The sequence below is a fragment of the Pelobates fuscus genome, chromosome 6, assembly GCF_036172605.1.
Source record: "Pelobates fuscus isolate aPelFus1 chromosome 6, aPelFus1.pri, whole genome shotgun sequence".
NCBI lineage: Eukaryota > Metazoa > Chordata > Amphibia > Anura > Pelobatidae > Pelobates > Pelobates fuscus.
The window spans coordinates 264,459,169-264,477,596 of record NC_086322.1 but is presented as its reverse complement, the minus strand read 5'-3'; the positions used below and the strand labels follow the sequence as shown (position 1 = coordinate 264,477,596).

General features: G+C 44.1%; 1 protein-coding gene across 1 annotated transcript in view; it reads left to right on the top strand.

Annotated features, from left to right (window-relative positions):
- The first annotated feature begins 1,000 nt into the window (after window positions 1–1,000).
- Window positions 1,001–18,428, top strand: part of CASC3 (CASC3 exon junction complex subunit) — a 29,034-nt gene continuing 11,606 nt past the window's right edge. Inside the window, exons 1-6 of the mRNA XM_063459079.1 lie at window positions 1,001–1,225; window positions 9,764–9,791; window positions 13,711–13,748; window positions 15,144–15,308; window positions 17,319–17,470; window positions 17,651–17,830. Coding sequence (XP_063315149.1) covers window positions 1,049–1,225; window positions 9,764–9,791; window positions 13,711–13,748; window positions 15,144–15,308; window positions 17,319–17,470; window positions 17,651–17,830 — 740 coding nt within the window. The 5' untranslated portion in view covers window positions 1,001–1,048. The remainder of the gene's footprint in view (window positions 1,226–9,763; window positions 9,792–13,710; window positions 13,749–15,143; window positions 15,309–17,318; window positions 17,471–17,650; window positions 17,831–18,428) is intronic.

Here is an 18,428-nt window from a genome sequence, read left to right as displayed (position 1 = left end):
AGTATATTTAAAGTAGCGATGTCACACTCACATATAAAAGAGCTATGGCCAGCTCTAGTGTGTATAGCATACAGTGGTACAATCCCTACTTATAGGATATGATGAGGAGCGTCCACAGCGGTAGGTATCCAGGTGCTCAAAAGAGAATAAAATATCTCTATTCAGCAGTCTATCTTTGTGTATTCAGCAGTCTGTCTGTGTGTGTATTCAGCAGTCTGTGTGTGTGTGTGTGTGTGTATTCAGCAGTCTGTGTGTGTGTATTCAACAGTCTGTGTGCATGTATTGTATGTATATATTGCATTTGTTGGAAGTACCAATAAATATAAGCTTAATTTTATCAATAATTTAAATTTGTATTCCTGTGAGTGTTGTGTAGGCACTGGCAGTGCACTGCTTTGCCCTGGGACCTATAATGCTGTTAAGACAAACACTGCTCCTTGGCGTGATTAAAGTTCAATTAACATAGCAGGAGATAATAACTTCTAAAGAAAACACACTGTGCTGTAAAATGGGATTGAACGTGCAACTTTTTTTTCTTTCTTATGCAAGCTGTGTGAGCCACAACCAGGGGAAGTTGACAAATTGATGTCAGACACTGCAGAGGCATGATCTATACAACAAAACTGCTTCATTAACCTAAAGTTGTTTTGGTGCGTAGAGTATCCTTTAAATTGTTTATCTCGTTTTCATAGTGATTCCACATCCACCACGTTTACTAGGTAAAATATCACTAAATACTATTAAAATGCTAAATATTATTTAATGTTGCAGGCAGTAAATCAGGTGATAAATCAATAATAAAACCTGCAGAATACATTTCAATAATTAATATTCTGTCCTCATTTCCATGTGGGTCACATGAGTTAGAGGTACGTGTTTCCCGCCGGAAGATGGAGTGCTTTTCCGGTCCTAATGCTCACTGGACGCATTGCATGCCGGGAGTTGTAGTGTTTTCCCTGTCGGATTCTCCTCGGGATTCCTGCAGTCTCGCAAGGCATGCCGGGGGTTGTAGTTCTCCGGAAGCCCCGCGGATTCCTCATTTACAGTTATGGCGGACAGAAGAAGGCGGCGGAGACGCGCTTCCCAGGACAGCGAGGAGGAAGAGGAGACCGGGAGTGAGAGTGCTGGCTCCGGGGGGGAGGCCAGGCCGCAGCCTCGGCCCGAAACCCGAGAACAACCTCCGAAACGAGTGGTGACCGTGAGAGACGGCAAGGAGTCCGAGTGTGTGAGTATCGAGAGGCCGGAACCGAATATCCTATGGGCAGAGAGAGGGGACACCGGCCTGGCCTGCACCGGGAGAGCATGGGGGGGACACTGTGCAGGGGGGGAGCATGGGGGGGACACTATGCAGGGGGGGAGCATGGGGGGGGGGACACTATGCAGGGGGGGAGCATGGGGGGGGACACTATGCAGGGGGGGAGCATGGGGGGGGACACTATGCAGGGGGGAGCATGGGGGGGACACTGTGCATGGGGGGGACACTGTGCAGGGGGGGAGCATGGGGGGGACACTGTGCGGGGGGGACACTGTGCAGGGGGGAGCATGGGGGGACACTGTGCAGGGGGGAGCATGGGGGGGACACTGTGCAGGGGGGGAGCATGGGGGGGACACTGTGCAGGGGGGGAGCATGGGGGGGACACTGTGCAGGGGGGGAGCATGGGGGGGACACTGTGCAGGGGGGGAGCATGGGGGGGACACTGTGCAGGGGGGGAGCATGGGGGGGACACTGTGCAGGGGGAGCATGGGGGGGACACTGTGCAGGGGGAGCATGGGGGGGACACTGTGCAGGGGGAGCATGGGGGGGACACTGTGCAGGGGGAGCATGGGGGGGACACTGTGCAGGGGGAGCATGGGGGGGACACTGTGCAGGGGGAGCATGGGGGGACACTGTGCAGGGGGGGAGCATGGGGACACTGTGCAGGGCGGGCACTGTGCAGGGGGGAGCATGGGGACACTGTGCAGGGCGGGCACTGTGCAGGGGGGAGCATGGGGACACTGTGCAGGGGGGGCACTGTGCAGGGGGGAGCATGGGGACACTGTGCAGGGGGGAGCATGGGGACACTGTGCAGGGGGGGCACTGTGCAGGGGGGAGCATGGGGACACTGTGCAGGGGGGGCACTGTGCAGGGGGGAGCATGGGGACACTGTGCAGGGGGGACAGTATGCAGTGGGGGGAGCATGGGGGGACAGTATGCAGTGGGGGGAGCATGGGGGGACAGTATGCAGTGGGGGGAGCATGGGGGGACAGTATGCAGTGGGGGGAGCATGGGGGGACAGTATGCAGTGGGGGGAGCATGGGGGGACAGTATGCAATGGGGGGGCAGTGTGCATGGGGGCACACTGGGCAGGGGGAGAGCATGGGGGCACACTGGGCAGGGGGAGATCATGGGGGGACACTGGGCAGGGGGAGAGCATGGGGGGACACTGGGCAGGGGGGGGGACATTATACAGGGGGAGAGCATGAAGATAGCGTGCAGGGGGAGAGCATGGGGGACACTATGCAAAGGTTAGAGTATAGACACTACAAGGGGAGAGGACAGTGGAGATTTATTGATATTCTAGAGGGGGAGAGCATGGATGAGAGGGGGCTATAGATACTTTACTGGCAGCGAGGATATAGGAGAGATTATTGATGCTTTACGGACAGCGTATGGAGGGGAGATTATAGGTGCTTTACAGAAAGACAGAATGGATGGGAGATTTTAGGTGCTTTTTTGGGTCACTATGGGGAGAGGGGATATTGCATATATTGTACACATGGAGAATATGGAAGTGCAATTGTATATGCTTTATTGGGAGAGAGCATGGAGGAGAGGAGGATTATAGGGGGCGAGTATTTAGGAGAGGGGGATTTATATATGCTTTACAGTCTTCGGTAGGGTTGACAGATCCAGAGAGTTTTACTGGACACACATCACTTAAAATTACCCCCTTGTAAATTAAAAAGTTTCCAGATCCCGGACACATCAGTCCTTTCTCGTCCCACGTGCGGGACAGACAGTAGTTCACTTTTGTGTTTTCATACTTGGGTGAGATAGGCACGGGCTTCTATGTGGAGTAGATAGATTGCCAGATAGCTCCCTAATTGGAGAGTGGAGCAGCCACTGTTGTCTTGCCAGATTACAAGTTACAGGATGCCTTTGGCGTTCTCTTATGTGGATATGCATGCTATATTGCTTCATGCTGGACATTGGAGGTAGTCTGGCAGAAACTCCTACCTTCACCAGAGCAGATTAGTAAGTCTACACACAGCTGTGGAATGCAATGTAAAGTTATGTGTACCAAAACAGGTACGCCTTAAAGAAATACTTTAATGTTAGGAATACAAAGACGGGGGGCATGGAAAAATTGCTTTTACTTGCCTACATGTGACTACAATCTTCTTACATGAGGTCCTCTTCAGCTCCTGGCTTTTCATCCGTCAGAAGTCGACTTCAATGCTGTACTCTCGTGCATGCGCAACAGCACGACACTGACGTGTATGGAGGAGACCACGGGATTTTAACGCCCATTTCATAAAGATTTTCTTTACCAAATGCTTGTTCCGGGGACGCGTGATAGAGCCATTTTAAAAGGAAAATGTAAACAGAGCTATGTGTCAGCATAAATGTACATATATGCAGTAAACCATAACATCGATACATTCTCTCATGAGTGTCTGCTTCATTTTATGTTTTTAAAGGATGTAGTATAAACTAGCGAAAAACACAATAAATCAGGCTAGATAATCGTGAGCTTACTACATTAACTGATACAATCATAAAAAATAGGTGTTGCAGGCTAGAAATGTTTTAGTGCGATATACTCTCTTAAAGGGACGCTCCAGGCACCCAGACCACTTCTGCCTATTGGAGTGTTTTTGGTGCCAACTCCCACTACCCTTAACCCTGCAAGTGGAATTATTGCTTTTTTTTTTTTTATAAACTGCAATAATTAACTTGCAGGGTTAAGTCCTCCTCTAGTGGCTATCTTATCAGACAGCCATTAGAAGGACTTCTGTGTTCTTAGAAAAGAAAAAGGGTTTTAAGCGACGCTGGACGTCCTCGCGCTATTTGAGGACCTCCAGCGTCGCCGAAATTCCCATAGAATGCTTTCCTATAGGGAGGTCTAATGCACGTGCGCAGCCATTTCACATTAGGTCTCCGACGGGGGAGGAGAGTAGGCGGAGCCTGATCCAGCACCGAGGGAGCCGCTGGACTCTGGTAAGTCACTGAAGGTGTTTTAACTCCTTCAGCAACTTGGGTGGGAGGGAGAGGGGTAATATGTTTTCCTGGCACTGGAGAGTCCCTTTAAACGTCATGCTAAAGGCAGGTGAGAAAATAAGGCATACTGATACTATAGTATAAGGAGGTGCAAACTAAGTATCACACTATTTAGTCAGCTCCTAGACATTTCTCCCTCATTTGTGTTAATAAGTAAGATATAAACATGCTAATTTTCGTTATTGAAACATATACAATTACCCTACGCGTCATAGCAATAGGTACATGAACTGACACAGGGAAGTATGTCGTTTGTATGCTTATTTGGTACATGGCAATGGGGGATGAATGAGTACAAGGAGACTGCACCCTTTTAGTCTAGTGTGGGTATGAGAGTATGCCAGTATGGGCTGCCTGTTGGTATATGGCCTGGTTAGGTGTAGGCTGGTTTACCCTGTGAGCTGTGTATGAGGTGTTAACCTAGTCTGTGGTAATGCTTATTTTTCACAGGACTAAGACGCCTGAGACAGAGTCAGCGCTAGTTAAGTGCAGTGTCAGATTTAAAGTTAGATATGTTGAGAATACCGGGGCATAAAACGTGACACTGAGCTGCATTAGCGGCTTGTGGGGAACCCTGGCAGCGTAATTGTCTTGTTCTCACGTTGTGTGGGTTATGTCGAAACCAGATGTTACAATTTAGATGCAGGGTTGTGTTTGTATTTTGTGCAATTGTTGGGTAGTCTCTAGTCCCGGATCCAAAGAGTCAGCTTTCTAGGTAAGATAGTGATGCAGTGGGAAATAGTTCTCATACAATTCAGGTGTAGTCCCCAAGTTGCCTGGAAGCTCACGTTTGGGAGCGTTGGTTGGGGGTGTTCCGGGAGCGTTGAATGGCCACTGGGGGGTGGTACGTTGCGGGTGTGGGGTGGCCGCTCTTCCACAGACTCGCATCGGTTGTCTCAAAACAAAGGTGGGCACTCTGGCCGGATCCCACCGGTGGATTATTGATGCCGCCTTCCTGGTTGGCTCTGTTGCAAGAGTCTCATGGGAGCCCCAAGGCCTCCAAAAGAACCGATGCTTCGGTCATGTTGTGGACTGTGTGCTGAGAGTCTCTCTGAGCTACCGTTAGTGTATGATTGAGATGCCACCGGTATTGCAGGTCGTGATGCCTGAGAAGGGTTGTGAGCGGCCTCAGGGACTACCTCCAGGCCATTGTACTTCCTGAGAGGTCGTTGTAGAACGTAAGTGCCTGTCCTTGGAAGGTATAGGGAGTTTTTACACAGACCGCAGCCAGTACCATTGCTTTTGTCTTTGGGATTATGCGGTTGGATCATCATATCCCTTGGGACCTTCGCAGGGGTTCTTTTCGGCTAGGGGATGTGAAAGCAGCCTCCAGACTCACCGCTTTAGCCTGGCGTGGTGGCAGCAGGGTTCCCAGTAGGCACCTCAGCATGTGTGATAACTTCCTCTGAAATGCCCCGGATCTTGATGTGCGATTTGCTCCTTGCGGTACCGGTGCCGTTCTGGCGGTCCACCTGCCAGAACCGCACCGGGGAGCAGATCTTCATCCCCCATGGACAGATCGTCTGACAGGGCAGAGTAAGTGTCCGGGTAGTCGGCCATCTTGGGCCTAGTTGGGCCCTGTGCCTGCCGCAGGAGATAACCAATGTTGAGGCCCATGCGGGGCTTATCTGGTCTTTGGGCCCATAGTTGCTCCGTCTCCCTTTGCTTACAATTTGGCTGCTCTAGGCGGGTTGTATTGCGCGAAATGCGGGTATAAATCGCCGTTTTGCATGGAGTTCAGCTTAAGTGCGACCAATCAGCTCTGCAGCGATACTCCGCCCCCAGAGTATCCATTTTTAAGTAATTATGTGCATTGATATTCCGTATTTAACCCCTTAAGGACTGAGGCAGTTGTACAAGTTGTGATCAAAACAAACAAAACCTTGAATTTGTGCTCTGTCTGTTCAGGCGTAACTGTTTTTAAACACTAAAATTTGTGTTCAGCGAAGTCTCCTGAGCAAAACAGTACCCCCCATTTACAGGTTTTATGGTGTCCTGGAAAGTTACAGGGTTAAATATAGGGCTTGCGAGCCAAATTCTCTGGACTTTCTGCCTGGGTTGTCAGGCAGGTCCCACACATTGTAATTAATAAAATTACTTCATTATGTAAAAATATTATATAAATATATTAGTAGAATTTATGTGTGTGTGTGTGTGTGTGTGTGTGTGTATATATATATATATATATATATATATATATATATATATATATATATTTATTGTGTGTATTTTTATAACGTCATTCTAAATGTATTTTTAATATAAATATATATAGTCATATATATTATCAAAATACAGTTAGAACAAATTAAAACAAAAGGTGTATAATTTATTTATTTAGAATTTTTGTATTTTTTTCAGTTTATTTGATTTTTTTAAAAATAAATATATATATTTAAAAATAAACGTCATTCTATGTAGTTTAATATTAATATATATAATCGAACTACTTTTTATTTAATTCAAAAACTCTATGCAGACACTGCATAAGCTGGCTATTCGGGCCATGTGATTGCGAGGACCCCGCAATCACATGTCCAGGGGGAGCTGGCTTGGGCAGAGGGGGTCTGTCTGAGCTCCCAGGCAGACCCAAGGATTGCGACAGCCGGCGTGGGATTGGCGGGGACGTCCTTTGCTGCCCATTGACGTTTAGGACTGCCCCAGAAAGGATGACATAGAACATCCGCCGTCTTTAAAGGGACACTATAGTCACCTGAACAACTTTAGCTTAATGAAGCAGTTTTGGTGTATAGAACATGCCCCTGCAGCCTCAATCCTCTGCCATTTAGGAGTTAAATCCCTTTGTTTATGAACCCTAGTCACACCCCCCTGCATGTGAATTGCACAGCCTTCCATAAACACTTCCTGTAAAGAGAGTCCTATTTAGGCTTTCTTTATTGCAAGTTCTGTTTAACTAAGATTTTATTATCCCCTGCTATGTTAATAACTTGCTAGACCCTGCAAGAGCCTCCTGTATGTGATTAAAGTTCAATTTAGAGATTGAGATACAATTATTTAAGGTAAATTACATCTGTTTGAAAGTGAAACCTTTTTATTTTCATGTAGACTCTGTCAATCATAGCCAGGGGAGGTGTGGCTAGGGCTGCATAAACAGAAACAAAGTGATTTAACTCCTAAATGACAGTCAATTGATCAGTGAAATTGCAGGGGAATTATCTATACCATGGGTAGGCAACCTACGGCACTAGTGCCATGCACGGCAGTCAAGGTGTCTTTGCACGGCACTCAAGGCTGCTAAAGCCAAACAGGCTCTGGCCTATCAGGAGTCCCAGTGAAACTTCAGATATCTGCTATTACGAAAAGGTGGTGAAGGACAATCCTCAATTTATGCATTGCAGCAGATAGAGGAAGTGATCTCAGATCACTTCATTCCAGCACTTGTGAATGTGAATCCACACTGGAGTAGAGCAGCCCGCTGTTGCAGGTCCTGTCTTTGACCTGTACCTGGCCAGCCTGGAACCCAGGGAAGCCACCCACATTGCTAGATATACACAGATCTGCAGAATAATCCTCCCCTCATACAAATAATACGAACAGCCCACACACAAACACAACACACAATCCGCACAAACGTAACACAACTAACAATCCACATACATGCACACAACCCCACATGCAGCCTCTCACATGCAATACCCCAAACAGCCCCCACACATACACACACACACACTACCAAATGCACAATGTGACATATCCATCCACACACACTACCCCAAACAGCCCCTCACATACACACATTACCAAACACACAGTGACATATCCATCCACACAGACACAATACCCCAAACAGCCCCCCCACACACACACACACTACCAAACACACAGTGACATATCCATACACACACACACACACACACACAATACCCCAAACAGCCACACACACAGTGACATATCCATCCACACACACACACACAATACCCCAAACAGCCCCCCCCACACACTACCAAACACACAATGTGACATATCCATCCACACACACAGTGACATATCCATCCACACAGACACAATACCCCAAACAGCCCCCCCCCCACACACACACACTACCAAACACACAGTGACATATCCACACACACGCAATACCCCAAACAGCCCCACACACACACACAGTGACATATCCATCCACACACACAAAATACCCCAAACAGCCCCACACACACACTACCAAACACACAATGTGACATATCCATCCACACACACTACCAAACACACAGTGACATATCCATCCACCCCCCCCCACACACACACACACACAATACCCCAAACAGCCCCACACATACACTACCAAACACACAATGTGACATATCCATCCACACACACACACAATTCCACAAGCATCCCTTGTACACCGCCCACATTCATATGTATCATACACGATACCACAAACTACTAATGAACATATACAATATAATAGCTTATATATACACAAAGACAACGATACAAAGCAACTTCAGTATAAATAACACAAGCAGAATACGACAGCATACACACCTCAATTTAAAAAAAATAGGACTGGCACACTACAGGACATCACCCTCCTATATCAGCCCAGTGCTGCTAAAAGGTTGCCTACCCCTGATCTATACACTAAAACTGCTTTATTTAGCTAAAGTAGTTTAGGTGACTATAGTATTCCTTTAAGGGGTTAAAGGAACTCTATAGTAAATACGGTTCTTTATTCCAAACACTATAGAGTCCTTCTCCATGAGAGGACATCCAGCATCATTTCAGTGAGTCAAACTCCATGAAACTGCAGGAAGCACCTCTACTGGCTGTCTGGCAGACAGCCACTAATGGCAGTCTTAACCCCGCAATGTAGATATTGCTGTTTGTCTAAAACTACAAAGGTTTACATTGAAGTGGTCTGGGTGCAGTGTCCCTGTCCCCCTTAGTCCTGCAATGTAGGCCCCTTTTTTTCGCCTAACTGAACTGACACTGGACGTTCTCAAGCTCTGAATGAGGACATCCAGCATCAGTAAAATCCCCAGAGGAAAGCATTTTTTAACTGCTGTAGCACATTGTCTCGAGTCATCCAATTACAAGTTATCTGCAAGTTTTTGCAGCAATCATTTGCATATCTCTTGCATTACGATCCTCATTAAAATATACTAAAGAAAAATAGTTATTTAATATGTCTGCCTTTTCCTGGTCTTTATTATCTTACAGACCCATATCTGTTTCCAGTGTACCTATACTTTCATTTAATGTTTTGACATGGTGGATGTGTCCTTTTAAATTAGGCATTTCCAGTTTGTCTTTGGATTATTGTTGTCTTATAGTGTTCCTTTAAATGGATACAACTGTTGTTCTTTAATCTTTGTTTTGGAAATGTAATCTATCTGGGTCCCCATTGTTTATCTATATTTTACATGTAGCATCTAGCTTAACTAGGAACTGCTGGCATTGTGCATGGCTGTGTCTTGTAACTGGTTTATTTTTATGTCCGTTTTTTATTAATCCCTTGTTTTGTTTTTTATTCTCCAGGAAAGTGAGGATGGCATTGAAGGAGATGGTGAGTTCCAGTTCTTCTATGTTTTTTTTTTTTTGTTTGTTTGGTTTTTTTTCTACATATAAATTCCCTTTTGTTGTCTTAACCTCTTAAGAACCAACTGGCTATCCTAGACTGTCATATCAGAATGTTCTCCCAGGATCCTATTCCAAATGCCCTATGTCCTACTAATTCATCAAAAGCAGGCCCTAGTACAGCTGCCATTGCATAATGAGGAAAATCCATGCAGATGTAAGGTATTTTGGCACCTGACTGCTGTTTGATATAAATAAATAATAATTGGTCTTTGGTGAGTTAAACCATATTAACATATGTTTATATGATATATACACCATTATATTCTGCTAGTCCCTATAAGATGACTTTAAAGGTTGCTTTACCGTTTTGGGGACGTGGTTGTAAGTTTTACAGGCCTTGTAATAGGAAGTAAAATGGATGCATTAGATTCATCAATGCACATAGCATTTTTCTCTGCCTGCAATTTAGTGCCTCCATAAATATTTTTTATAAATTAAAGATGATGTTTCTGTATGGGAAACGACCCCAGTTAGTCTGACTTTTTTTAGAATAAAGGAATAAGTGCTTTGGATTGTAGAATGTAGGTGTAGGAACTGGGTAAGGATTTGGTTAGTTTTCATGTCTGTATCAAAAAATGTGTATTGATCAGAAAAGTCTTTTCCTTTGCTCTGGGAGAAAATACGTGCCTCTTTTGCAGTACTAAGACTCTTTTGGTGCTCCTGCCCTCTCCGCCTCCCTAAGAGGTGTCTCTCTCTAGCTGATGATCCAATGCTCTTTGTAGAGACATATTGGGTACTGATGCGCATGCATGAACGCTGCACACACATCCAACCAAATTCTTCTGATCGGAAAGCATTGAATTTAATGATTTCCTATTAACTGCATTTTGTTACACGGCTGGATTTCTCTCTGTTGTTGTAGAGGAAGCGCCTCTAGTGGTTGTCAGGAAGATTGCCACTGGAGGAGTGTTTCACCCTGCAAGGTAAGTGTTGCAGGGTTAACCCTACATGGCCATTGCACCCATACCACTTCATTGAGATGGACTGGTTGCAATATTCTGTAAGGGATATAATGCTCTCTTATAATGATAATATAAAAACGAGAAGCAATGTGTGCTGGTTACAAATCACGCTATAAAAAAAAACTCAAGACAGATTGCTGTTATCCACATAGGAATTCAAAGCATCTTCTTATAAAGATGGTAAAAACACAATAAAACCGAATAACTGTGTTGTTTAATTTTTTTTTAAATAGAAATATGTGACTTTAAAGGTCTTCCTTTGCAGAACAAGTTCAGATAAGACCACTCACTCCGTTAAGGCGAAACATGCACTAGCAGCAAGAGGGAATAGCAGAAAACACTGAGGCATGAAAACCTTGTTTCCAAGGATACGGCAGTCCGAAGCTTAGTTTTGTATGTAATCTGTCAGCAGTCAGGGGGAAAAGCAATCTATGTTTAATTAGTTAAAGGGCTCTTCTCGCATCTCAAAAGCATTTTATTTTTTCATGGGGTTCTTCCAATCCCATAATAATGTCCGCATTTTGAATAGGTTATGGTGCAGCCAGGTCCTCTCTCCCCGCGGGCCCTCTGTGATTTATAAGTGCAGTGATCTGGAAAATCTCTGCAGTTGTAAGCATGCCTCTGCAGCATCTGATGTCAGAGTAGGAAGGAGGCTGTATCTCCTACTCTGATCATTCCCATATTTGTAAGGCGCAAGCACCATGTACACTTTGTACTGCTTTCCCGTCCCATTTTACAGTGAAGCAACCTGAACAATGATTGTCGCAGCTTTTCTCACAATGCGGCTGTCATTTTTCAGCTTTTCATAAGGATGGGCTGTATGGAAAGCTGTTTTCGACTGTGTTGGAGTTTCTTTGAATTTCTTGTCCATCTTTGGCAAAACAGAGTTTTTGGCACGATTTCCCATCAGTCACCACAAAGGCTGATAGGAGCCGGCATTGCATTATATAATACCCATGATATGCTTATTAACATTTATTGCGCATGTGTGATACCCTGTGACATTGTTTTATATGCTTACACATGCGCAAAAGTTTATATAGTGCCAACAGCTCTTGGAAAGTGAAGAAGCATGGCAGGGTGCCCAGTTTAGCCCAGTTCACCCAAGTGAACATATCATCTTGGAAAGTCCTCACAAAATTGACGGGGACACTTTAAAGGAGCTCTTGATAAAGCTGATGGCAGCCTCCGTTTAACTGCTATCCACTTGGGCATCGGTTCTGTTCATTCTATGTGATGAATTGGGTTGCTCTCAAATTCTTAATGAAATCTCCATAACCTCCTGGTTTATGGGATAGGTTCTGAGTCTGTTGTACAGAATAAGAGCCTTTTGGGCTGAACCAGCTCTTTATACCGCAAAAGCTGAAGATCTAGTAAGTATAGGAAGCCTTAACGTTTAACCCCTTATGGATGGAGGCAACTGAACCAAAACAAAACCTGGAATTTGAGCTATATGTCTGTTCAACCATAATTTAACTTTTATTATAGTGTATATCATTTTGTTTAGTAGAAATGGGGCTTTCATAAGGCTTTCAAGTTGTAATAAAAACAATTTAAGACCTCCCCCCCCCCCCCCTTTTTTTAATGATATTTTAACGGTCTTAATACTGTAAGATTTTACTGCAATAAAACACACATTTGTATGCTGTTCACGAGTACAACAATGCCCCTTTGTACAGGTTTAATGGTGTTTTGGAAAATCACATGGTTCCCCTTTTCAGTTTTTACACGTTGAAATTTACCGGATTGGCTTGCAGGGCCTATGTGGCGTTTGAGACCATATGGCAGCCCAGGAATGAAAATTATAACCCCATTATAGCATACTATTTGAAAAAGTAGGTGACCCAGGGTATTTACAATGCCAGGGCACTGACGTTAAGATTTGTAATGTCAAATGCATTGCCTAGTTTAAAGGACCACTATAGGCACCCCGACCTCTTCAGCTTAATGAAGTGGTCTGGGTGCCAGGTCCAGCTAGGATTAACCCTGCCTGCTGTTAACATAGCAGTTTCTGAGAAACTGCTATGTTTACTTTGGGGTTAATCCAGCCTCTAGTGGCTGTCTCACAGTGAGAAGACGCCAGCGTCCATAGGAAGCATTGAGAATGCTTTCCTATGGACTGGCTGAATGCGTGCGTGGCTCTTGCTGGAGAAAGGTGAGTGGAGACCTAATGTGTATGTGTGGCAATGGCCCTGCTCGCGTTAGAATTTCCCCATAGGAAAGCATTATTCAATGCTTTCGTATAGGGATTCCGGGGACGCTGGAAGTCCTCCTGCATAGCGTGAGGACATCAAGCATCGTTTAGTCGACCAAAAGTTGCATTCAAGCTCGGAAGTTCCTCTAGTGGCTGTCTGGTAGACAGCCACTAGAGGAGGAGTTAACCCTTGCAGCTAATTATTGCCGTTTATAAAAACTGCAATAATTACCACTCTAGGGTTAGGGGTGATGGAAGTTTGCACCCAGACCACTTCAATGAGCTGAAGTGCTCTGGGTGCCTACAGTGTCCCTTTTAAATGTTTTTTTTATTCTTTTATTTTTTTTTTCCTCCCCACAAGAAAACCCCAAATATTGTTTATTCTGTGAATACATCCTTCTTTGAGTATGTTAAAGCAATCCATTTGCCCATTACCATATTTCTTTCTTTATTTCATTCCACAGTGTGTTAAGATACCGTGCACACAACCCATAACGGGGTTTACAGTTTATTAGTGCCAGATATTTTTCTTTAGTTTAGAGGGAGACTGCCAATGTAGATATTCCCACGGTCCTGTGTGTCTTCTAATACAATGTGTTGTGATGTGCAGGTATCATGTTAGGTTCTCTCTGCTTTGTATGTAGCCATTTCCTTGTGTTTATTTTCTTATGTTTTTGTTTTTCTCCCAGCTGTTTTGTCAGACTATGAGAGTGCAGAAGAATCTGAAGTAAGTAGACTGCTGTCATAACTGTGCATCCAGTAATTGTCTAATATTTACACATGGACGTAGTGCTGTATTTAGTCACTAACCAGCAAGCTGACAACAGAATTGTGCTCTGTAAATAGCATATTTAGGGGAAACCTATCTATAGTAGACATCTGACAAATGGACTACAGCTCCCTGAAACCTCCTGCTTCTACCCACAATGTCACTGCAGGGAACTTCAAGTGTGAATAACATTGCTTTAAAAATTAAACTTCACTTTGCATTGTAACTGGTTTGACTATTCACTGTTTAGTGAATGAACCCTTATACGGTTAAAGGAGAACGGTCAACATCGTTTTATTACTGAGGGGGGGGGAGCTATAGTGGCAGGAAAACGTTTGTTTTTCTGGCACTATAGTTTAACCCCCCCCACCCCCCCTTAAGAAAAGTTATTTTAGTAGACTGTTTTTGAAGCCAGATTTCTGGTACCTTTACATGTTTATTCGATATATAGAAGAGAATATCAGATAAAAGTGATCCTAGTCCAATCATAAACATTAAAAACTAGTGTGACAGATATCATAAACATGGATGGAGGAATCCAATAAATTTTCAGCATTGCAATTGGCAAATAATGCAGCACTGTGCTTACTTGATACTGGGCACTCTGGATGCCCTCTGTTCCTACACACAGTGACTATAATAATAGAGCCACAACATCAGTAATGGCTTTATGCAGTGTTTATTCAACCAAAGTGTATCTGACAATGTTTGGACACCCACAGGGCTCTTTCATGGCTTGACAGTGGGGGTCAAAATGTTGCCTGATACAGTTTGATGAAATAAATCCTTCAAAAAGCCAATATTGGTGTTGCAGCTCTAATGCTATTTAAACTGGATTTTGAGAAAAAAACATATTCGCTACTTGCCTGTGCTATTCTATGAAATAATGCAGGACATGGGAAAATAGTTATACTTACCTGAAACCCATGTAGCTAATTGACATTTTCTCCCAGAAACTGACGTCACTATAGTACTCTTGTGCATGCGTAAGCGTACAAAACAAGGGTCTATGGATGTTCAATCAAGACCAGAGATTTTTACCTTGATAATGTGCCTGTGCAGTGAGATGCCATGTGCGTCTATTTTGCATCACACAAGATAATGCTTGCTCTCTCCAAATGTTACTACTGATTGCTTATCTGAAATACCAGGATGTAGTGGGGGGGGGGGGGGGAGGGGCTCAACCGATTGCCACATTATGCTAAAAGGCGCCACTTAAAGGAACATCTGGTTCATATAATTGGTCTTTTATTGTATTTACATTTTCCATGAAATTGCAGTGAAAAAAATCACAAGTAACAGTGCAGCTTTAACATTATTCTATTATTTTTTTTTTTTTTTTTTTTACATCAGGAAGAGGAGGAGGCGGTGGCGGCGGCTTGCTTCAGTGAGGAGGAGCCCCTAAAGACAACACTGAAACAGGAAACCAACCCTGCGGAGACAACTCCAGCCCCAAAAGAGGAGAAGTCCAAGACAAAGGAAGGAGTAACGGGGGAGCGGCAGAGTGGGGATGGACAGGTACACAAGTTATCAGGTCTGGAGTGACTCCATGAAAGCACTGGAACTCACAGCAGGGATAGTGAAATGGTGTACAGTGCAGAAAACAAAGTGGTAAACCGCGCCACACGATAAAAAACAGTATAAACAAAATTGTACATACATACAAGTAGTCCCAGTATTGAGATAGTAAATGTAAACCTTAAAGGATAAAAATAGAAATAATAGTGCAATATGCCAATGTAAAGAGATACAATAGTGCTATAATATAAAGAACCAGTAGAAGGACCAACTCACACTTTACAGAGCTGCTAAGAGCTCTGCTGATTAGCGCCTGGACGGTATGATCCCCGTCTAAGGATATGGTGGTGGTAACTGGTATCCAAGGCTCCACAGGCGTGTATAAAATAGAAACACAGAGAAAATCCAATAGTGTATTATGTATAAATATTGAATAAAAAACAAGGGGTAAATACCCTACTTACAATTTCCAGAGCACTAAACTTGCTCTGGTGGTGAGTGCTTGTGGTGGTATAATCCCCACCAAGGGATATAGGCAGGATCCAAGGTGCACGGGAATGAGAGGTAGATCAAAAAAGCTGGAAACAAACTGCAACTTTATTGTAAAATAAAATAAAAAACCTTTGTATATAAAATCTTCAGTAAAAATACAATGTCCAAAATCCAAAGTCCAGACTTCTTGATCAAGAAGTCTGGACTTTGAATTTTGGACATTGTATTTTTACTGAAGATTTTATATACAAAGGTTTTTTATTTTATTTTACAATAAAGTTGCAGTTTGTTTCCAGCTTTTTTGATCTACCTCTCATTCCTGTGCACCTTGGATCCTGCCTATATCCCTTGGTGGGGATTATACCACCACAAGCACTCACCACCAGAGCAAGTTTAGTGCTCTGGAAATTGTAAGTAGGGTATTTACCCCTTGTTTTTTATTCAATATTTATACATAATACACTATTGGATTTTCTCTGTGTTTCTATTTTATACACGCCTGTGGAGCCTTGGATACCAGTTACCACCACCATATCCTTAGACGGGGATCATACCGTCCAGGCGCTAATCAGCAGAGCTCTTAGCAGCTCTGTAAAGTGTGAGTTGGTCCTTCTACTGGTTCTTTATATTATAGCACTATTGTATCTCTTTACATTGGCATATTGCACTATTATTTCTATTTTTATCCTTTAAGGTTTACATTTACTATCTCAATACTGGGACTACTTGTATGTACAATTTTGTTTATACTGTTTTTTATCGTGTGGCGCGGTTTACCACTTTGTTTTCTGCACTTTCTGGGTAATAGCAGGTATTGGGAAGTCCTGCTGGTTTACTGCTGCCGTCCATCCATACATTCTAGAGAGCGCCTACACCTGTGTTGTTTCTAAATGGTGTACAGTGTCTGTTAAATACTTCCACTCATCAAAGAATGAGTTTTTGTGCTCATCGCTCCGTTATTTGAAGTGGTCATTGCGGTAGGAGTATGTATATGCCGTGTATATTCAGTTTGAAACACTGCACATACTGAGGGGCTAGTTGCACCCCTGGCACACGTGACATTAGCGGCCTAGAACTCCTCCTGTCTGTCAATGTCGGTTCTGTACATATTTTCGATTTTCTTTCAGTGAACGCTGACTGCTGAGCGCAGACATAGAAAGCTTTCCCCTCCTGCCTTGTGTGCGCTCTCTCCCGCCTCCCTCAGTTTCACATTTGTTAACTTTTAAATATAAAACCTTCTTACTCCTTCCCTTCCTTTGATTACAGACATAATGCATTTAAAAGTAAAGAAAATCTGAATAAAACAAACTACCCATGAAATTACCTCTTCTGCTCAGACCAGCCGCCTGTACCCACAGTCCTCTAATAGGTGGGCTATCCCTGCCTACCTCTTGGCTAACATTGACTTCATGGGTCTTTACAGGTCTTAATATCAAGGGAATGCCATGGATAAGGGTAGATGGAGGGCTCTTTACCAAGACCAAAAATAACCATATGGTTAACTGTACTTTGTCACAGGAAAGCACGGAGCCAGATGAAAATCAGAGCTCCAGAAAATCCCAAAAGAAACTGGATGATGATGAAGACAGGAAGAATCCTGCATACATCCCTCGGAAGGGCCTTTTTTTCGAACATGATCTGCGTGGACACACTCATGATGAGGAAGTTAGGTAAGATGGGTGAGAAGCATCCACTGAGGTGAAAATTAAGTTTCTTTTTCCTGTTAAGTGGTTTGGCAGATGGCATTCGTGGGCGATATGTTCGGCATTTAATTATCAGTGCTCTGCCTGCTCTGATCCTTATCATTATTTTATACATAATGCTGTACCCACTTTTTATATTGTCATCAGACCGAAGGGTCGACACCCTCGCAAACTGTGGAAAGACGAGGGCCGGTGGGAACATGACCGCTTCCGGGAGGACGAACAAGCCCCTAAGTCACGCGAGGAGCTTGTTGCATTGTATGGCTACGACATTCGATCCTGCAAAAACCCTGAAGAGATTCGTCCGCGGCGGCCAAGGAAACCCAGGTAAGCTGGAGACCCAGAATCAGTCCATGCCATGTTTGGCTAAAAGAAGTTGATAGAAATTTTTTTGTTGTTACTGAGAGAACTAACAGGGGGACCTGGCACTCGGACCACTTCATTGAGCTGAAGTGGTCTGGGTGCCTTTAGTGGTCCTTTAACTATAATTGCACGGTAGACTGGGCAGGCTGGTGGTTGAGCTAGGCCTCTGCTAAGGTTAATGCGGTGGACAGGTTGCTGACCTTGCTGGCCCCCTTTTCTAGCTCGCACTCTGCTTCTTTAGGTGTAGCAGATAGTACAGGAGGTCACACGTGGTTATAATGGTGTGCCATGCTTGTGTGACAGTGAAGTCAGTGGTCTCCTTGTGTGAATGCGATTCCTTACACTATACCACCAAATACCGAAAGCCCCAGTAATTGTGTGTATGTGTGTATATTGTAAGAGAAAATGTGGAATGGTTGTTGAGGGAAGATATATTAGGCCTGCTTTACTAAACAGCAGCCTGAGGTTTCTCAATTAAATGTCCCAGGGAGAGATATTAGGTTTGCAAGATACATTGCTGGTAATCTGCAAACCACGGTAAGGGTCCCTGGGGCGGAGCATT